Source organism: Neovison vison, chromosome 3 (assembly GCF_020171115.1).
Source record: "Neovison vison isolate M4711 chromosome 3, ASM_NN_V1, whole genome shotgun sequence".
Lineage (NCBI taxonomy): Eukaryota > Metazoa > Chordata > Mammalia > Carnivora > Mustelidae > Neogale > Neogale vison.
The window spans coordinates 65,060,262-65,082,385 of record NC_058093.1 but is presented as its reverse complement, the minus strand read 5'-3'; the positions used below and the strand labels follow the sequence as shown (position 1 = coordinate 65,082,385).

The window sequence follows — 22,124 nt, the reverse complement described above, 5'->3', positions numbered from 1 at the left end:
CCAGACATTGTAATATGTTCATTACTTTTAGCATGGTGGTGTGAAGAAAGGAGGGGGAACTAATTTCATCTTCTTTTGTGCCATGAAATGCTAATTTTTTTCAATAGCCAAACAGCCAAGAATGTGAGTGTTTGATGTTTCAAAAGGGTTCCTGTTACTTGGGCCCTTAGGAATAGCTGCAAGTAAATAACCATTTATTAGTAACACTGACATTGTAGTTCTTCTGCCTTGAGCACTATGTGACTTATATGTTTAAGGATATCCGCCATGTGTTTCAGTATTTAGAAAAAAAAAAATCACCTTAGATATCAAACTTGTCAATTGTCATTTTTCTTTTGAAGTGTTAAGACTTTTGTATGGTAAAGAAATATAGAATATTGTAATTAGCAATTTATAATGAGTATCTCCCCAAAGGAGAGACTGATCCAATCCATTGCTTAAGAAGCTGGTGGGATTAATTTGGAATTGCACCACAGACATATTTGAGTGGAAGTAGAACAGCTTTACCTAGAATTATCAGCTTTAATTCTCTATAAAATGATAGCATGGTGAGTTAATGGGCGATCTCTAACTCTGTAACATAAAGAATGTACTCACTAGTGATTTAATTCAATTTGGATAATGATTCCTATAAAATATTTGTTACTAAAATCCTTACCATCTCCCAGGAGCAAACTATAAAATCACGATTTATCCCTGTTACTCCAAAAATCTGTGATATAATTTTAATATTTATAAAATGTTAATTATGTTAAACAGCTACATTATATGATATGTTTTTAACTATCTCTGAATGAATTAATGCAATATAATGTCTGTATTCCATAATTCATTCTCCATTTTTTTTTTTTTTTCTTCTAACAGGGATTTGAAAGCCGGTAATATTCTTCTGGGTGAGGATGGCTCGGTACAAATAGCAGGTAAAGCTGATATAAATAAAAATTCTTCTGACAGAAATATTACAGTTTCAAGGAATATCATTATTATCATTTCAAAGAATATCATTCATTATCATTCCAAATAAATAATGAGTGAATGAATAAATGAACGAATGAATAAATGCCTGTAATCTATTTTAAGAATGCATCTGGGGGCTCCTGGGTGGCTCAGTGGGTTAAATCCTCTGCCTTCAGCTCAGGTCATGATCTCAGGGTCCTGGGATCGAGCCCCGCATTGGGCTTTCTGCTCAGCAGGGAGCCTGCTTCCCCCCCCCCCCGCCCCCGCTGCCTGCCTCTCTGCCTACTGTGATCTCTGTCAAATAAATAAATAAAATCATTAAAAAAAAAAAAAAAGAATGTATCTGGGCTGCCCTGTTCAAGAATGTTTGGGTCTGGGGCAGAACATTTTTTCCAATTATTATTATTTTTTAAGAGTTACTGATTTATTTTAGAGAGAGAGAGAGTGGGGGAGGGGCAGAGGGAAAGGAGAGAGAAACTCAAGAGGACTCCCCACTGAGTGTGGAGCCCACTATGTGGGACTCAATCTCATGATGCGGAGATCATGACTTGAGCTAAAACCAAGAGTTGGACACTTTACCAACTGAGCCACCTAGGCACCCCTCCTTTTTCTCCCTATTATTTTGATAAATTTTGGGTAGGTCATCCAATAAACAGCTATTTTAGAACATGGCCTTTTGATAAAGACAATTTTACTCTCAGTTGTATTTTTTCTACTTTTCACATTAAATAAAGGTGGTATTTATATGAGTGCAAGAAAAGCACTTTTGAGAGTTTTTCTGACAAGTTTGAAAGTTAAAACACTGCACCTTCTTTGGTTTAAGCCCTCCGATTTCTGAAGAGGTGGCCGGAAGCATTATGAGCCCTTAAAGCTTATGGGTCATTCTGGTCCTGCACCTGCACGTGCATGGCTGTCCTCGGCAGTCGGTGTGCAGGTGCGGTGTGTGTGTGTAGAGTGAACGCACCAGACAGGTAGCCTCTGTGTGCACACCTTCTCACTGTGTTGTGCCGAGAGTAACTGCAAAGGCCTGGGATAACCTGTAGCCGTATCTGTATCCACTTTTTTGTTTCCCTCCATGTCCAGGTGGGCTTGCCTCCACCATCCTCTCAGCCATCTCTGCTTTTTGCATTTTTGACGGCACAGTCCTTCCTTGGCCTGCACCGTGCCCGTCATTGCAGGGCGTTGAGCCCTCTGGCTTCCAGGCGCTGAATGTTCCTAGCAACACATCCTAGCAGCGTCCTTGGCATGACTCCCTCACGTGGCCTGTGTTGTTGAAGAGTGCGAGGCTCGCCCCAGGCTTTCATCAGCCTGGTCTGCTGCTCTCTGAGTTGTAGCTGGAAGAGTCTCTCTTCCAGGATTTAGGGTTTAGGGCCTTTGCCCATCAAGTTCTTAGAGCAGAGTTGATCACAGTCCTTGGGTCTAGTCTTATTTCTAGACAAATGCAAGGATCTGGGGTATTATTAGAAATGTGAGAGCTCAGCAGAAAACAAACACACCCCCAGCACAAAGGATAAGCCTTGAGTCATCTCTTTGATTCATTGTTTGTCCCTCTCTAGATGCCAGAGAACCTGTCAGGTGATGCCTGGCCCATATGACAGGCAGAGTGCTGACCTTGGGCTCTGTATTGAGTTGGGTACATTCAAGGGGACTTTTATGACTTTTATTTACTTCCCTTTATTTCTCTCCTTTAAAGGAGAGAAAGATATTTTAAAGACATAAAAGGAAAAGGGGAGGGTTTGTTTCAAATCAAATGTTTCTTCCCTGGAAAACTAATAATGAAAGTGTTATCCTTTATTTTTCCTCTTTGAAAAGATACGTTGAGACAAATGCAGTCATTGGCTTGAGACCACTATGGAGACACTATGTATCAGTTAAACACAAGGCCTTGGAATCAAACAGGCCTGGTTTCAGAACCACTGAGCAGTGTGGGAGGTGGTTGTGTCTGTAAGCCTCAGTTTCCCCATCTGTGAGATGGCGACGATAATGCCTGTCATTCGAAAAGGCACACATATCTTTTGCATTGAAACTTAAGATTCAGGGTCCTGTAAGTGCTGTGTGTTCCTGGGAATTGCAGAGTGTTCTAGGTGGAGGAGAGAAGCCAACTTGTCATCAGGAGGTATTTCTATGTAGGCATTTTTGTTAAATTATCTAAGGCTCAAAAAAAAAAAATTATCTAAGGCTCCTTCAGAAGAAAGGAACTTATTGATCTTCAGGACTCTAGAGAATTGTGTGAATTTTTAATTTTAAAGAAATATATATATATATATATATATATATATATATACTTAACTCTGTATTTTAAATTGTGTATTATCTATTTTATGGAGGGTTTTCCAAATTGCGTAAGCTTCATGTCCTATGAAACAACTGCTGATATGGTTGTTACAGTAAGTAAATAAATGTGAGAAATGTTTGGTACATCCAAAAATGTGCAAGAGGCAGAGATACATGTTATAAACTTCTTTATGGGAGCACTGTTTGTGAATGCAATAGCTTAGAGGCAATGTAGGTGTCCCAGTTAAACATGGTAGATGGCCTCTTTGTGTGATGGGAGAGCCACCTGCTATAATGGAGAATGAAAAACCCGGTATACACTGAAGTGAAGAAAAAAATGTCCAAGCTACATGCTTAAGTGAATACAACAAGGTGATATGGAATGCATATAGCATGTCACCTCTTGTGAAAGAAATGGGGAGAAATAAGAATATCTCTTTATATTTATACAAAGAAACATTAGAAGGATAACAGGAAGGGGGGCTGTGTAGTGTGTGCCCTTTACAGCAGTTTTGAGTTTTGAATTGTGTGAAAGTATGACCTGGGGGGGGGGAAATGACAGGAAATGACTAAATAAATTTCATGAACTGCCAATTAGTCGAAGTCATTTTTCAATCTTTTAATGTAAAGTTTTTCACATGTAGCCTAAAGAAGAACAGAGTAGGAAGAACTCATGTACAGTACAGCCATCGCCTGACATCAGTAATAATCACTGATTAGTGTATCTTCCCCCTTTCTACTCTGGTGGCTTTTATTACTAACACTAAATTGTGTTCTTCAGTCATTTAAGTTAGTGACTTATATATACACACACCTTTTCTTTTCTTTTCTTTTTTTTAAAGATTTCATTTGTTTGACACAGAGAGAGAGAGAGAGCATGAGAAGGGGAACAGCAGGCAGAAGGAGAAGCAGACTCCCTGCCAAGCAGGGAGCCTGATGCAGGACTTGATCCCAGGACCATGACATGAACCGAAGGCAGATGCTTAACCGACTGAGCCAGCCAGGCGCCCCAACATATCTTGTTCTTATTCTAAGGAGTCACCCTTACCCCACAGGCTAGGAGCATTTAGAAGAAAAAAAAAAAACTTCAGCTAAACAAGTGACAACTGAAAACATTTGCAGACAGAAGCTTTAAGCTCTCCTACCTCCGAGTGCTCAAGTTCAGGGTGCGAGGTCTCGGATAAGCTGGCATGGTGGAAATTCCCAAGGCATCACTCAAGCTCTGTGACCTTGGTCAGTCTACTCAGCTTCTTCTTCTTTTTTTTTTTTTAAATTTTTTTTTTTAAAGATTTTTATTATTTGACAGAGATCACAAGGAGGCAGAGAGGCAGGCAGAGAGAGAGGAGGAGGAAGCAGGCTCCTTGCTGAGCAGAGAGCCCAATGTGGGGCTTGATCCTAGGACCCTGGGACCATGATCTGAGCCAAAGACAGAGGCTTTAACCCACTGAGCTACCCAGGTGCCCCAGGCTACTCAGCTTCTTTAAGACTCCGTTTCCTTAAAGAAGGATACAGATATCATTCCCGTCATCTCTTTTTGTGAAATTGAACATGGCTCTTCCCATCCAAGGTGGTAACAGTTGGCGGGGGTGGGGGGCACGGCGCATGGTAGGCCCACAACAGCTGCTGTGGTACTTGGGTTACTCTCCTTACTATCCCTGCCGTGACTGTTTTCTCTGAGACTGACCCTACCCTGCACTGCCAGCAGATCACAAGTACCTCAATTTAGTCTTGCAAAGGGTTCAGCTCTGAGGGGCTTTTATGAGTTATAAAAAGCTAATGCTTATTAATTATGGAACTTGGAAGTTAACTTGTCATTAATCTTGCTCTCAGCTGATAAGGAAGTACGAGTAATTTTCTCTCTCTGTTGATGAAATGATCATTGCTCACCAAGAGGGTCAGAATAGCAGTGAACTGCCTTTGAAATGGGAAGGCAGGTCAACCCTTGCCTTATTCTGCCACTTGGGGCTTTGCCAGTGACTTCATCTATTACTCGTGTCAGATTAAGGATCTGAGCTCTTTCTCTGGGCCTTCTGTAGCACACTGGCCTTTTCTTTTTCTCTGCTGGCATCCCCCGAAATAGGATTTCCTGACTTTTTCTCCCCGTCGTGGGCCTTGGGTTCCTTCTCCTCACCGAGGGTGTGGTGCTGAGTGGCAGCTGTAGGCGCTTGCACCGCGGGGGCTGCTGGGTTCAGAAGGGCAAGTGCGGGAAATCCAGCACCTGGGCTGTGGTGAGGTTTAGACGAGTCTGTGTGTAAAGTGCTGGTGCCTGGTGCTTAGTGGAGACCTTGTGTGCCGCCATTCTGGGCTCTCCCTGGCACCTCTTCTGTGTGTGTGTGTGACTGCCTGCGTGGGCCATGCCATGAACTGAAATGACTACTTCCCAGATATATAATGATGGGCTAACAGGCATTTATTTACTTATTTATTTATTCATTTATTTATTTTTGAGACAGAGAGAGAGAGGGAGAGAAAGCAATTGTGAATGGTAGGGGAGGGACCGAGAGAGAGAGAGAGAGAGAGAATCTCAAGCAGACTCCGCATCCAGCACGGAGCCCGACATGGGGCTGATTCTCATGACCCTGAGATCATGAACTGAGCTGAAATCAAAGGTTGGTCACTGAACAGACTGAGAAACCCAGGCCCCCCTAAGTTAACAAATATTTAAATTGTATAGTTTCTACATCTCTGGGGCTCTGGCTTTCTAGAATTCATATTTAATTTTTCCATATTCTCTGACCTGAGCACAACCTTGAATTCCTACGTTACTTAAAATTATTGTTGTTGTTGTTATTATTATTATTCTTGGTTTTAACTATAAAATAAGGTTATTGCTTTAAGAAAACATATGTAATGCTTCCTTGGAACGGACAGATGATGCTGCTGTCCCTGTTTTCTAGGAGTTTGACTCTCTTGACCAGACAGTTGGTTACTGCCTGAACAAAAACGGGGACCACGAGTCTTTGGGTCTTTTGCTGCTGTCTTAGTCTGCTGGGTGAAGTAGGGGAGGTGTGTGGGAGAGCTGAAAGCTACGTATTAAATTTGGGTAGATGATACATTGCTTTTGTTCAGGCTGTTTGTGTCCTTTCTCTTTATATCTTCATGTACTTTAAGCCCTATTTTTTAAAAAAATTTAAGCAGGGGATAAGTTTGCATTTATTTCTTTGTAACATTTGTTTATCTTGGGAATATTATTATGAGCATTGTTCTTCAAAAGAGTATTTGTGCTGCTTTAATAGAAAACACAATAATTTTTATTTAAATCACTCAACCATTTATATATTTCCTTTCTCAGACCTTTTTGTTAGAAAAGGGCAAAATTAAAGGGGTGTCTGGGTGGCTCAGTCAGTTAAGCATCCGCTTTCAGCTCAGGGGCCTGGGATCGAGCCCCTTGTCAGGTTCTCTGCTCAGCGGGGATCCTGTTTCTTCCTCTCCCTCTGCCTGTGGCTCTGCCTGTTCGTGTGCGTGCGTGCACACGCTCTCTCTCTGTCAAAGAAATAAAATCTTAAAAAAAAAAAAAGAAAAGAAAAGAAGAAATTAAGGGGCGCCTGGGTGACTCAGTGGTTAAAGCCTCTGCCTTCGGCTCAGGTCATGATCCCAGGGTCCTGGGATTGAGCCTCACATCGGGCTCTCTGCTCAGCGGGGAGCCTGCCTCCTCCTCCTCTCTCTCTTTGCCTGCCTCTCTGCCTGCTTGTAATCTGTCAAATAAATAAAAATCTTTAAAAAAAAAAAAGAGGAAATTAAGATTCCTGGTTCAGACCATGAGAAACTCTCATCTTATAGAGCTGAGCAGTGTGGTGAGTAAGGCAAATATGCTTGGTTCTGTTTCTAAAAGTGCAGAATCCGTGGGAATTATATACATTTCCATTGGCTGGGGCTATAAAATCAGTAACTGTTTGTATCGAGTGCTTCCTGTGTTTCAGGCCCTCTTCTGTGTGCTGAGCACATTGTGATTCGTTCACCACAGCCCTGTAAATGTGCCCATTTTGCAGAGGAGAAACTAAAGTATGGAGAGGGGAAGTAAGCCGCCCAGGTCACAAGTAGGCTTCAGATTCTGGGAACTGGCTGCAGAGCCTGTGACCCCATGTCTGGAATTTCTAGGAAGACAGCCCTAAATCTGTGTATAAGTGATCCCAGTTTTGGATGGAAGAGGAGTAGCAATCACTAGCTCTTCCACACCTCTGCATAGCGATTCCATTTGGAAGCCAGGGAACATATTCTGCACCTTTTCCCTCTCTGCTCCTTCAATTTGGGACGTAAGACTCTGGTGAGGTTCTAGGGCACTGAAGAAGCTATCATCTTGGGTGTCATTTGGTATCAAATTAAGCAGAGTAGTGACGCCACACTGGAAAAATTCAGGTTTCATGCAATCAATTACAACTTGAGGCCTGCCTACTCAGAGTTTAAAAGAAAATGCTTTACTTCTTATATTTTCTGTGCTCAGAGAACCTGAATGTGTGACTTCCTGGTAATGAACTTGGACAGGTTGCCTTGGTTAATGTAAAGGTGTTTGCTACAGAATGTGATAGAAGGAGTGGCTATTTAAAAGTCATGCTCTTCCCACGGCCTAGCGTTTTATTTTCCAATCTGATGTTCTGTCATATTGTCAGGAAGAGCTTAGATCTTTGTCTGGCAAGTGACTAAGCCTGTTTGTCTGGAATTAATGAGAGGCACTATTCTAAGCAGAAATTCATATAAAACAGGTCACTTTTGGGTTGTCACTGCAAATATGTTTATCCTAGAGTTCTTTTAAATAGTGACCGCTTTTAATATACTACTAAAATGTTGATTTCAGAACATTTGCTTTCTGAAGAACTTTCTAGAAGCATACCACTGCATTATGTCAGGTAGATCTTATGGTCATTTTCTTACTTTTGGCTTTTAACTGTGAGCGTGTGTGTGTGTGTGTGTGTGTGTGTGTGTGTGTGAATGTGAATTTCCATTCCTAGTTTTTCATAAAAAATCTGGTACTGAGCTAAGTCAGCTTAATACTTTAGAAGTCTAGAAAGTTATCATTACATCTATCTCAATATATCTGAGACCATCCAAATGAAGCTTATGTATGCCTTAGGGTTTTTAGTGTCTAAGGCACATTGGTATAACTTTGGGTAGTGTCTCTGTTTTTTGGGAGGGAGATATCCTTAGTCAGCCTTTGAGTACATCTTGAACTTCAGTCTGCCTCCTGGACAATTATGACTAAAACTTCTGCCAGGAACACATGTAACTAGATTTAACTTGCTTCCAGTACTCTGGTGTTATTCTCAAGGAGCCAGAGGAAGGTGCATGTGGTGGAGCTGTCCTTTTTTTTTTTTTGAAGGGGGGGTAGAGATTTTTTAAAAAAATATTTTATTTATTTATTTGACAGAGAGAGAGAGAGAGATCACAAGTAGGCAGAGAGGCAGGCAGAAATAAGAGAGGGAGAAGCAGGCTCCCCACTGAGCAGAGACCCCTATTCGGGGCTCGATCCCAGGACCCTGGGATCATGACCTGAGCCGAAGGCAGAGGCTTTAACCCACTGAGCCACCCAGGTGCCCCTTGGGTAGAGTTTTTATTCCTATAGCTGCTAGGTTCTTTTGTTTTCCTTCTGTGCTCTGGCTCTGGTGAAATGCATTTCAGTGAGGGTTGGGGGAATGGGGTGGAAGGAGTATTTTGCTAGGAGAGGCTGCTTCAGGCAAGGTAAGATGGGCTCCCTGTGTACAAGGGAGGCAGCAGTCTCTGATCTGTATCAGAAAGGTCTGAAGACCCCTGGGGCATCTGAATCAGGAAATGGCGATATCATTGTATTTGTGGGTGCTTTGGCCTAGAGCAGGCCTCTGACATCAGACTGCTGTGGTTTCACTCCTTCTAGCCCTGTGACCAAGTTATTTTAGCACTCTGTGCCTCAGTTTCCATATCCAAACTATGGAAAAACACTAGAGGGTTAAAGGAATTAACACACATTCCATTTTAGAATTAGGTAGCTCACATTGCTTTTGTATTGAAATGGGGGTGGGGTCCTTTAATTATTTAGGAAGTTGAAGATCATGGGGAATAACCTAGGGAGGTGAGGGTATAGGCCCTCTCTCTCCCTTTTTCTGTACCGCATTGATTACCCCCATATCCCCAGGGTGAAAAACGTGCAATGCAGATCTGGCCATATAATTCCCTTGCATAAACTTTACAACTGCTGCTGGTGGAATAAGGCCCTTCATAAGGCATATGAAGGCCCAGCCTATTTTTCCAGTTCCATCCACCCGTGCTTTTCGGCTTCCTGTTGTAAGACAAGCTCTGTGTTAGGCAGCTACACATGAAATGATGAACACAGTCAAGGAAGAGCAAAGCAGTGCACATGAGTTAAGAACAGTGGCGTACTCTGAACATTGAGTACAAGAGCAAATGAAGATCTTGGGAGGGCATAAAGAGCTTTTTAGTGAACCAAAGCTTATGTTTTGACTTTCAGGAAGTTTATAATTATGTGAATAATGGTTTAATGAATTATGCCAGAATTTTGGTATACACTTTTTGTTTGATATATACTTGTTTAAGTAAATAGGGACAGCAGATTAATGGAGCTCCTGGAATTTTGGGATCTTGACAGATCACATGGTAACATTTGGTGCCATCCCCAGCACGAAGCAAGAATGCATTCAACTCCAGAAACCCAGTTTTCAACTCCATGTGTATATCATTAGCAAGACATACTTTAAGCAGCTTCCCATCCTTTAACAGCTGCTAGCAGTTGTTTAAGCAACAACTTAAGGAAGTCTTACTGGGTGGACACGATGGGGGGGATCCCTTTGCTCTGCTCGTCCTCTGGAGTATTTCCCCAGCTGCGCACATTTAACTGCGTGGGGCACATGGTTGAGCTTTAAGGAGGAGGGTCTAGGAGGACATGGGTCAGATGGGACTTGGTCTTCCTTCTTCCTTCCCTCCCTCCCTTCCCTTCTTTCCTTCCTCCTTCTCTTCCTTTCTTCCCTCCTGCCTTTAAGGGCCTGCAGTGTCATAATTAAATTTCATTTTATGTGTTCCCACAAGCTGCTGGGGTCTGGGAAAAACAGGAGTTGTTAGACTAAGAGCAGAGCAGTCCAACTCAGTTCTTTGCATGATCATTTCTTCATTTATTTGGTTGCTTCCCAGAACCTGCATTTGTTATAGCAAAAAACAGCCCTTCCCTGGTGAAAAGGTGAACACCAGATGTTTGGGTTTAATGCGCCTGAAGAGGTTGATTGGCAGATCTTTTTTTTAGGTTCTATTTATTTATTTGAGAGAGAGAGGGAGAGCACACAAGCAGGAGGAGGGGCAGAGGGAGGAACAAGCAGACTCCCCACTGAGCAGGGAGCACCAGTGCTAGACTTGATCCCAGGACCCCAAGATCATGACCTGAGCTGAAGGCAGACGCTTAACTGACTGAACCACCCAGGTGCCCTGGTTGGCAGATCTTTACTGAGCTTCTGCTCAGTAAACAGGTCTAACCCTTTGGGCGGATACAGTGGTCAGCAACAGGGGACACTGTATCTAGTGGCCTAAGTTTACAGTTCAGGTAAAACTTATTAAATAGCTAACTATGGAATTTAATTTAAAAAAATTTGTCAGTGGAGAGAAATGCATATGCCTGGGGAACCTAGTTTATAACAAACGCATGTAGTCTAGTGTAATAGATTGTCAGGGGAATAAATCTTTAATGTGCATGTAAATAGGACTGATTTGGGGAAAGGTGTTCTTGATCGGTAACATATTAGAAGTTACTACATATATCATACCATAGGTTAGAGATTGGTAGGAAATCTGAAGAGAGTTAACATGTACTTACACTCTCTGGAATGTAAATTTAACACCTGAGTACGCAGGATACACTTGAAGGCACAGTAGCCAAGGACTCTCTAGCTTTCTGAGTCACTAACTTAGCCTAACTTAATCAGCCAAGTCCTTTGCTGGCCGTGGTTTGTATCACCTATAAAATGAGGTTCTTGGCCTCTTGAGTTTCCTTTTAACTCTTAAAGCTTGTATAATTTCAATACTGGAATGCTCTATTACCCCCATGCTCCCTAACAGAATGCCCTTCACACAGTGTTCCAGCTTCTTTTTTTTTTTTTTAAGATTTTATTTATTATTTATTTGACACACACAGAGAGAGAGAGAGAGAGCGCAAGTAGGCAGAGGGACAGGCAGAGAGAGGGAAGCAGGCTCCTAGCTGAGCAGAGAGCCCGATGCGGGGCTCGATCCCAGGACCCTGAGATCATGACCTGAGCCAAAGGCAGAGGCTTAACCCACTGAGCCACCTAGGCGCCCCTTCCCGCTTCTTTTAATGGCCACTCTGTCCTTCCATGGCGTAGGCCAGGGATTGGTGTTCCCTGATCCTTCTCTTCCCCTCATACCTGTCCTGTCCAGTTTGTCAGCAGATCCTCTTGCTGACCATGTCTCATCACCTCCCCTGTCATCCTGGTCTTGGTCACCATCAGCTCCTGCCTGGGTTATTGAGGTGGTTTCCTAAGAGGTCCCCTTCTGTCATTGCCCCTCTCTTCTCTACATGGCAGCCAGACTGATGCCATTAAACGAAGTTGGCTTGTGTCACGCCCTTACACCAAGCCCTCCATTGCCTCCTCATCTCAGATTGAAGTCACAACTCTTGTGGCCCACCTGGCCTTGCAAGATCTGGCCCCTAACATGGTCTCGTTGACCCCATCTCTTCCTTCATTTCCTCCCTCACTCTGTTCCAATCCAACTGGCCTCCTTGCCATGCGTGTGTCTGCCTCAGGGCCTTTGCACCGGCTGCCCCATCCAAATAGTCTTTCTGATACATCCTTCAGATCTTAGCTTACATGCCACATCAGTGAGGCTTCCATGGCCATTCTGTGGTAAATTGCAGACTCCTCTACCCTGGACTCCCTCTCTCCTGATCTCTCTTACTGAATGCATCAGTGTATACCGCGTTCATGTGTTTGAGGTGGGGTCCTAGGCCAGCAGTATCACCATCACCTTGGGAACCTGATAGAAACACACCTTCTGTGCTTTTCCACCCCTGGAGCTGCTGAATCTGAAACTTAGGGAGGAGTGGAGCCCAGTAGGGCGTATGTAAAGAAGCCCTCAGGTGCTTGCAATGCTTGCTGAAGTCTGGGCAGCACTGCTGTGTGTTGCACGTAGGAATTCTACTTTCTGACCATATTTACTTCTCCTTCCCGCTACTGCCCCAGCTTAAAGGTCAGCTTCATGAAGGACGGGTTTTCTATAGTCCCAGTGTTTCAAACTGGAAATGTCACTTGGTAAGAGCTCAGTAAATAGTTGTAGAATGAATTAATGAAAATATGACTGTTCAGTACATGTAGACTAAAAGAACACTGAGCCACAGAGTTCAACAAGGTGATCTTCGTACTTCAATGGCTTGTCAGCATCAAGAGTCTTAAATGTGAGGTTTTCTTTATCGCGGATTTAAAAATCTGCAGATTCTTTGAAGATTGTGTTAGCACCAACTAATCCTTCTCCATACTTTGTGGAAATGATGTAAATTGTTGCTTTAAATACTTGTGGCTCCTGGAGTGGTGCTATTTTAATCACCTCCCATAGGGACCATCGCTTGTAGAGAGTACAGATGGGTCATCCTGGCTTATTGAAAGCTTCTGATACTAGAGCTAGCTAAGTGGAGATTTGTATGAAAAAGACCACCTGCGGGTGTATGAATATTGCATTGGAAATTTAGACTTATTAATATTTGATTTAAGTTGCTTGTGCCTGTCTTTGCAAATATGGCCAGCCTGGAGCCTTCCTTTGACTTCAGAGCATGTGCTGGGCTTGGGAAATGATACTTGTCAAATACGCTTACCTAGTGATCTCCTACCGCAGCTCTCCTAGTTCGGCAGAGTAGGTCTTAGAGATGGGGGGCACTGAGGACTGCTGAGCGATTGTGGATGGCTTTACGGTCATTTCGAAGGTCGTAAAAGCCAATCATTCTCAGATCTCCTGGCTTCTCTCTCAGCCCTTGGCTCACTTCCTTACTACTGGACTCCCCTCCCCCACCCCTACCCCTGCTCTTCAGGCTGTGCCTTCGGACAGTTCGACCCTCCTAGGGCTCAGTTTTTTTCAGCTGCAGAATAAGGAAGGTTGACAAGACTTTCTCTAGGACCTGTCTTACAACAAAGTGTTCGTGTGGCCCTTCATGAGCCTCAGTCACTAAAGAAATTCTCTATCCGGTTTGAGAGCATTCAAATCAGGATGGTCTTGGGCATGGAGGGGAGAGTAAGGCAACTATCTATCCTGTGACTACCTTCACCAGAGCATCTTTACAGATATCCTGCCCTCACGGGGGAGCTAGGGAAGAATGGATTTGCGATTTGGGGATTTTCTGTGGTTTTCCTTTGTTCACCGTAATTACCACAGTTGATAGAAAGCTGACTGCTAGTGAGTGAGTATGCTAGTGAGTTCATGGTCATGCCTGTCATTGGACGTGAGAAAGCAGGCTCTTGCCTGGCACCTTCAGCACAGCTGACCTGGGATTACCACTCCAGCCTTCCTGGACCCCTGCCTCTGCTGGTGCCCCACCAGGTATGGCCTCTGGCTCCACCTGTCACTGGAAATTCACCTGCTTTGGTGAAGGGCTGTGTGGCTCTCACATAGATGGGAGGTTTATCTGTGGTTTGCTGTCATCTTAAGCGACTGTTCTCCTTTACACTTTGGCTAATAGATTGCATTAGTCAACTGAACTGTGAACCAGATGTAAATTGACATCAGCCAACACTTACCCTTCTACCTTTTGGCCCTTTTAATCCTGTGTTGTCCTGAGTGTGAGAAGGGGGAGAATGAGGAATTAGGGAGTGAGTGGAAGCTTATGTAGCCTCGGCTCTTTAACCAATAATTCCTCCAATGTTGAAATTTTCTTGTTATTTGTTTATGGGGTCATGAATGAGACGGAGATTCCATGTACAAAGTATAAACAAATGGCTAAGAACTTCTCCTATATGGGTTAAAACATAGCATCCTCAAAGGAAACCTGTTGATGGCAGTTTTGAGAGTCTACCCACGAGAGAGGCCAATCGTGGGAAGGTTTGCTTCTTTGTGTTTCTTTTATTTTGAAAGGTGAAAGTCTTAAGGGAATACAGATATGATGTCTTCTGATTTTTTCTTTTGTTATCAGAAAAGGCTGTGGAATTGTCATTTTCTGATGTTTCAAAGAATGTCAGAACTGCCTCTCCCTCCCTCATTCATAGTTGGGAACCGTCGGTTTTTCAGAGGAGCCGAGAAGTGACTCTGGGGTGCAGCCACAGGAAATATGGTAGACTGGGTTTTCTGAGTGGAGGCCTGGGACACCCTATTGGGTTTGGGGGCTGCAGCCTGGAGAGCCAGAGAAGACCGCTGAACACCATTTGCTTACAAGAAGAAATAAATAGAGTTGAAAACCAGGAGTCTGTTTGGAGGAAAGGAAACTGGGTGGAGAGTGAAGGTTTCAGAGAACCCTTTTTGGTTCTGTCTGGTCCCTCCTGGCGTGCCAGCCTTCCTCCTGAGCAGGACAGGTGGTATGTCCCAATCCATAATGAACTAGTGATTATGAAGAGTAGGTAAGGTGCCTACATATTTATCGTTTGCTGAAAAGATGAGCAGATTCAAGGTTATTGCTCTAATCATCTCTCACCCACACACAATTGCATATCAGAGGTTGAGAAAGGAATAGTGTTACCAGCATTCGTGCTGAGAAGGATGCCTACCTGAAGCCTATCTTCTCTGTGCCCTGGCACTCTCTGGAGCAGCCATTACTGATAGGACTTTTAGTAAGGACAGTGATCATAAATTATCTTCATGTATTTTAAAGAAATGATTTTGGGCACCTGGGTGGCTCAGTGGGTTAAAGCCTCTGCCTTTGGCCCAGGTCATGATCCCAGGGTCCTGGGATCGAGCCCCTCATGGGGCTCTCTGCTCAGCAGGGAGCCTGCTTCCTCCTCTCTCTCTCTCTGCTTGCTGCTCTGCCTGCTTGTGATCTCTGTCTGTCAAATAAATAAATAAAAATATTAAAAAAAAAAGAAAAGATTTTGTATGAATGGGAGTGTGCCATGTGTGTGAATTTGTCCGGCTTGACACACCCTTGAGCATCACGGGGTCATTTTTCTTTTTTGTGGGACATGATTTAAGCTTCTAGTATTGCCCTTGTGCTTACTGGGTCATAAAATACATGAACGTGCACGCATAAATACATTTTTCCTGCCGCTCTCTCTCCACTACTGGAGTTCTCTGCATCTAAGAGGTGAGAGAGGGAAGCCATGGCGTTGGCCACACTTTGAGATCATGCAGTCACACCAAATCAGGTCATAGCAGCTGTGAGGAAGGCCATACCCTTGAGCAGTGCTTCTCCAACTTCCTTGTGTGTCCCAACAGCTAGGGCTCTGGCTACATGGCAGATGCTGACTCAGTGATACCGACGGTCCTGGTCTGTGGACCCACTTCTGAATAGCAAAAGTCAAAGAAACTTTTTTCTCTCATTTTTCTTAGGAATGTATTGTTCTCTTTCTGGAAGGTTTATGTAAGTGTAGCTCGAAACAGAAACTATTGGCAAAAAAAGTGAATTAAACTCTTCTTGTGGTGGCCTCCCCCCCACCCCCCGCCAGATGCCTGTACATTTATTTGTTTTGATTTGTGCCCCTGGCATTAAAAGTCATGCTTAATACTAGAGCTGTTTAAAACTCCAGAATTGCACTGTGTGCTAAATTGTTTTCTTGCTGATTTTACCGAGTCCTTTGGGGGATTACAGTGTTTTTAGCCTCTGTTGCAATGGTTAACCCTTAGTGGTCAGGAAGCATGAATAAACATGGTGGGCCTGGGGAAAGGCTGGTGCCTGCAGAGTTAAGAAGCCTTTGGGTATAAATGTCAGAGTGCTTGATGGGCAGGAGATTAAGCAATAAGGACATTTAATTATCTCACATAGCAGAAGTCTGGGGCATTTGGTTCCAGGGTTGGTGCAGAAGCCCAGCGATATCCCAGAGGTCATGTAGCTCAATCCTGCTTTCTGTTCTGCATCTCAGTATGTTGGCCAGAGCCTGTCCCCTTGGGCTGCTCACTCCCAGCATCTCATCCTCAGTGACAGTGCCCTCAACAGGCTGGGGCATGGGCAGTACGAGAGCCTTGTATGGTGGTTCTCCTATATAGGCAAAGGATTTCCATGCAAGAGCTTGCACTGTACACACCTTGGATCTTATGGGCCAGGACTAGGACAGACCCTCAGATCCTTCATGGGTAAGAGGAACCAAATTCCATGATGAGCTTAGAGCACAATTAATCCCCTGAGTCCTGGCAAACAAAATCAGGATTCTGGCAGAGAAGAATGGATGGTTGTGGTTGTTGGGTAGATAGCCAACAAGGACTGTTATTGAGAATCTACTATATACGTTTTGAGATCCCCATTTTATAGCTTGTGAAACCGTTGCTGGGAGCAGTTAAGTAAATGATGAGGGAGTGTAGTTGGGATCACCAACAGGTCTGTTTGATTCCAGAGTGCCTCCTTGGGGTGGAAATGGGGCTCCTTGGTACTCACTGTGTCCTTCTTTGATGCTACTTCTCTTCCTCTTAGTTTCAGGGATTGTTGGTGGGAGACTCACTGGAAATGGTCAGGACCTCAGAGGATGCCTCTGAGTAGGGGCCTTGTATCCCATGCCAAGTGTGTCACCATTTGGCCTCTAAAGAGTTTGGTTCCATTCATGGTGCTCTGAAACACCACTATCAGAATAGTGAGACAACTACTCCTGTGAGCAAGGTGGTGTTATTTCAGGAAGGGGACAAGCCCAGGGAGTATTGGCAGCTACCGTCCGGGGTCTTGCCCCATCTTCACCTGGCCCCCTGGGATCCGGGCCCTGCTTCTTGCTCTGGGTTAGCTGTGTTCTGCTGAGCATGGCACAGGTACCCAGAGGGGCGTTGGGCTGGAGGCGTCCCCTCAGCCACCCCCAAGTCAGCGCTGCCTGGGTTTGCAAGGGTTCTCAGCAGCCCCAAGCGGACTGCCCTCCCCAGCTCCACTCAGTTCTGGCTCTCAGTGCCCGGAGAGCTGATGGCACTCTGAAGATGGCAGGGCTCCTGGAAAGGGAAAAGTCATTCCTATTTGATTTATAAACAAAAATGCAACAAACAGAAACACTGGTGGAAAGGCATGTAAACGTACATTAAAAAAATGAAATTGAGAAACAGAGATTTGGTCAGTTAGAGAGGCTAAAAACATTCTGCCAGAGCACGTGACCCCCGGGGAGGCGTCGCAGTTGGATGTGACCATGTGGGCAGCCCAATGACTTCCACAGACCGGATGGACTGCGGTGGCATTCTCCAGTTGCCTTGTCCAGGAGAGATTGTAACCCGAGAGGGCTGCGGTCAGACCTGGACTCAAGGAAGATGAATCTGGATGGAGTACGCAGGATTGCAGTTGGAAGAGGGGTGCTTTTGATTCTGTAACTGCTAAAGCCTTTCCTGACCTGGTCTGTAGTTTCCTTCCCTCGACCAAGAAAGCCAGCGGGGAAAGGGTGTCTAGGAGTTGCCAGCAAGCTGAGGACCATGCCTTTGGTTTTGAGGACCGGAGGCTGGACACGTTAATGTCTTTCTTCCATTCTTGCTGTTGAGGCCATGTAATGTTGTCATTTAAATCAATATCCCATGTTCCCACCTTAGCTCTCACCAGAAGGCCAGGGTTGTGTCTAAATCAAAGTTCTAGAAGCCCCCTGGTGTCTAAACCCATAGGGTTAAAGTTTTGTTTTTATTTTTGGGTTTTTTTTTTTTTTAATAGGTTCTGTACTTTATTGTATTTTTTTAGATCTTATTTATTTGTTTGACAGAGAGAGACACGATGAGAGAGGGAACACAAACAGGGGGAGTGGGAGAGGGAGAGGGAGAAGCAGGCTTCCTGGGGAGCAGGGAGCCCGATGCGGGGCTCCATCCCAGGACCCTGGGATCATGACCTGAGCCAAAGGCAGACACTTAACGACGGAGCCCCCCAGGCACCCGGGGCTCGGGGTTATTGGGAACATCCCGAGCTTCTGGAACTGTAAGGAGGGTGCTCTACTGCTGGTGCTCCTTTTATAAAAGCAACACAGTATGAACTCAGTACGGTGTTTAAAACAGAACAACTTCCTGTAGTCTACTCTGTTAAGAAAATACTTGCTTCTGTTTTATACCCACAGTTAAATAGTTGGCATTATTTAAATCATAGCACTTCTTTACATGCTTCTTTATTCATCCAACATTGGTGGCATGGCGTTTTAAGGAAACCTGTGGGACTCAGGAAGGTTGGATGTCCAGGGGGCAGCCCTGAAAATGTTCCTGGGTGTTTGGAAGCACACTTCAATTTTTGTCTGTAAAGTCTTAAGAGTCTCTTGTGAGAAAATAAATAAATGAAAAAAATACAAACAAAACCCTGGGAGTCCACCCAAGTTGTGAAGGGATTGTTTTGATGATGTAAATATGACCTTTCGGATTAACCAGGGAACCTCCAACGAGCTTCTCTGTGTTGGGTAATCACAACTGGAGCCTGACTGAGGGAAGAGCTCAGGAGTTGTGGAGTCTTATCCCCATTATTCATCTTGCGTGTCCTTTTCAGTACGGAAAAATACACTGAATTTTCTCAAAATGGACACCAGGGCTAACTGGCTGACTCCTCTGTGAAGGGCTGTGGGTTTTCTCCAGACCCTCGATAACTTGCTATGTGGTCTTTGGCAAGACATTTAATCTTTTTAATTCCTTCCTCTTCTTCAACTCCAATAGCCACTAAATCATCGTATTTTCCTAAGAGCTTGTCTAATCCTTTCCATTTCCAGAGTCTCTCTAAAGATACAGGCTCTGTTGATTTAGCTCCTGAACATCACTGTGTGAGTCCTTTTCCAAAATTTCCTCTTTGGCTAGAACGAGCGCCATGGTAGTTGGGCGGCCGAGGGGGTCAGGCTCAGCTTCCTTTCCCTGGTTCTTAGATTCTGTGGCTGGGCTCCTCCACAGTCTTGCTGCTTCCCTGCTTTTCTAGACCGTGGCCACTGGGGAAAAGGGATGGGTTCAAGCAAGGAGCTGCCAGGGGGTCCCTGCTCCCCAGGACCCCCAGCCAGCTGCTGGCAGGTCCGAAGGGATCTGATCTGTTGTAGCCTGTTTTGAATAGGTTTTAGGAAGCTCTGAGCCATCACATGTTGATTCCATTATTCTCTAGTCAAGTGTTGAATTAACCTGAGCTGGTTTCTCATCTGCAACTCGGGTCCCTCCTCCTAGGTGTGAGGAGCTGCTGTGGATGTTGGGGGCAGGTTAAGTTTAGGGCTGGTTCTTTACCTGCAGTTGCCACTCCCAGGTTTTTACGGAAGTCAAGTTCCAGACCAGGTTTCGCCCTTCGTTAGCAAGCAAACCCCTAAAGAGTTCTCATGCTTTGTTCTGTAGGCTCAAGGAAGTTCCTGCTCTCTGCCCATCTAGGTGAGTGGAAAAGTCACTTAAAGCAGACTTGCCAAAATTCCAGATGCAATTTTCTGGTACATGTGCACTTGGCTTCTAGAATCGAACTACACCTAGGACTGGGGAGGGATTTAGCTTACTTCTGGGTTGGGCTGGATTCTTTCTATTCGCATAAGAGCGGCGAGTTCAGGTAAATATTTTAGCCGTTCTCTGTGCACTGACTACCTTTACTTTCGTCCGAGAAGGGCCTGTTTCCCTCACGCCTGCCAACAGGTGACCGGCATTATTATCTTCCAATAATAGCCCCTTTGGGGCCTTCACCTGGCTCATACTTATTTATACTTACAGATAATGAAATACTGTGAGCATGAGCAGCTGCATCCGGCATGTCAAAGGCGACCAGAACCTTCTGGTGCTGGGTGCTCTGGGTCAGAATGCCAGTTGAGCACTTGGATCTCACAAATATAATATTGCCTATGATGTGTGTTACACTATAGGTGACTTTTAAGCCTGATAGCAGCTTGGGAGGTTGGTTTGTAGGCTAAACCGGGGAGGCGTCATTGCTTTATTTTGCCTTTCCTTTTTTTTTTTTTTGGTAAGCGAATTTGTTGCCAATAACAATAGAAAGGAGAGATTTTACGTCAAGATCTTGATATTTGCTTGCTTGCTCTGGGAAAGTAGGGGACCTCGGCCGTGCCAGGCCCTATTCCTCTACAGCGACTTTCTTTTCCAGTGGAATAGCAGGGACCTGCACTGAGAAGGGGCTCCTGAGGAGGGAGGGCCTAGCGCCCCCTGTGCCGACATTAAGCATCAAGAGCCCTTTAATGGTTCAGACTGTGCTGATTCTTTTCAAGACTGTCCCTCCTTTATTCCTGCCTGGCCTCTGGAGGTATTTGAGGGTTTGACCCCAGCAGCTGTCATACCCTTTTTCTTCTTGGCTCCACACTTGTGCTTTGCTGAGGCTGTTTCTCTGTCTGGAAGGCTGTGCCCTTTGAGGGTTGCCTCTCCAGGACTTAACCTCTTCTCCAAGGCCAGGGCTGAGGCCCCAGTGAGGGGTGGAACCTGTCATGACTGTTACTGCCCTTCCTCTGTCTACACAGCACAATGTCGCTCTGTTCGTTGTTTCCTGGCCTCCGTCTCCTTGCTGGTCAAGACTTAAAGGTCAGGAAACCTATCTTTCTCATAATTTGTAAAAATGTTTATGGTTATCCTCTCACTCCAGTTCAGAGGCAGAGACTAGGAGCTTATGGATCTACCTCACATTTATCGGAAAGCAGATTTACACATGGTGGAAAGAAGCAGGAAGGTGTTATCAATATGAACGTCATATGAAGATAAGCAGAACCTGAGAAAGCTGGTCAGGAAACAGAGGCCAAAAAACCCGGTTGAAGGTTTGGTAGCCTCACATGGCTGGGGAGCGTCATGGCCTCAGCCTGATCCATGGGGACACTGGGTGCAGCATGTGAGACTGTCCATATCAGGTGGCTGTACTGCAAACCTCCAGATCTATCCTGGGGCCTGGCATTCATGTGCCTACAAGTAAGACCATTTTCAAGGTGACTTAAATCACACACCACAAATGAGGCAATGGTGTTGGGTGCACATCAGTCTAACTGTACCTCAACACAAAGGTGACTGTGTAAAAGCCCCACGGTGCCCAGACTCAGGATGCCAGAGGTGCTTCTGTTCTTCATAGGGGTGTGCTAATGTCCTCTGCAGCCCGCATCGCTCTCCTTGGAGGGAAGAGCATCCCTGGGCCGCCACAGAGCCTCAGGGGCACAGGCAGACTGTGAGGGACGGTGGCTGTGGGAGGCGGGTGGGGGGCTGGGGTAAGGAGGGCAGGCCTGGTGATGGAGCTGGGGAAGAAACAGTGAGTCCTTCAGCAGGGGGAGGCTCCAGGTCTAGATTTGGGAGTAGGGACCGCTGAGGAGGGAGAGGAAAAAAGGGAAGTCAGGTTTACGGGTTGTCCTGAGGGATTTTTGACTCTATCCTGGGGAGGAGGAGGCCTTGAAGGCCGTTTGAGGGGGAGCTCAGGTGTGTGACTGAGGAAGGCCTGGTGTCCAGGGCATGGTCCTGGAGAAAGCCAGAGGAGGGTGGGGGTTTTGGAGGCTGCTGCAAAGTGGCTGGATTCAAAGATGTGAGGGAGCCTTTCAGCTCTTAGGCTGACAGGGTTCTTTCTGGTTTGAAATGCAGTTATTCCCGGACGCAGGAAGATGGCTGGCTAACTCTGTGTGGAGCCTTTGATTCCGTGTGGCCAGAGAAACATTCATGGTTTCTGACCCAAGTGTATCTGGTTGCACTCCCTTCGCCGTATAGACGTCCCTCTTAGGAAACAAGGACTCTTTTCAGTGGCTGTGTCCCCATACCCTCTCCCCCATTCTCACTTATGCATGCTGTCTTGACAGAATAGGGCACTTTTCCTTTTTACGCAGGTACCCTATGTACTTCGGTCAAAGTGTTGTCTCAGTACATATAAATCTTTCTGTATACATGTTGGCAATCCATAAGAGCCGACTGTGTATTTACTCTGGAGTCATAAG

At 45.1% G+C, this 22,124-nt stretch overlaps 1 protein-coding gene across 4 annotated transcripts in view; it reads left to right on the top strand.

Annotated features, from left to right (window-relative positions):
- Nucleotides 1-22,124, top strand: part of STK39 (serine/threonine kinase 39) — a 302,762-nt gene that overhangs the window by 79,764 nt on the left and 200,874 nt on the right. For all 4 annotated transcript variants that reach the window (XM_044242263.1, XM_044242266.1, XM_044242264.1 and 1 more), the window contains exon 5: nucleotides 865-920. In XM_044242263.1, the coding sequence (XP_044098198.1) occupies nucleotides 865-920 (56 nt within the window). The remainder of the gene's footprint in view (nucleotides 1-864; nucleotides 921-22,124) is intronic.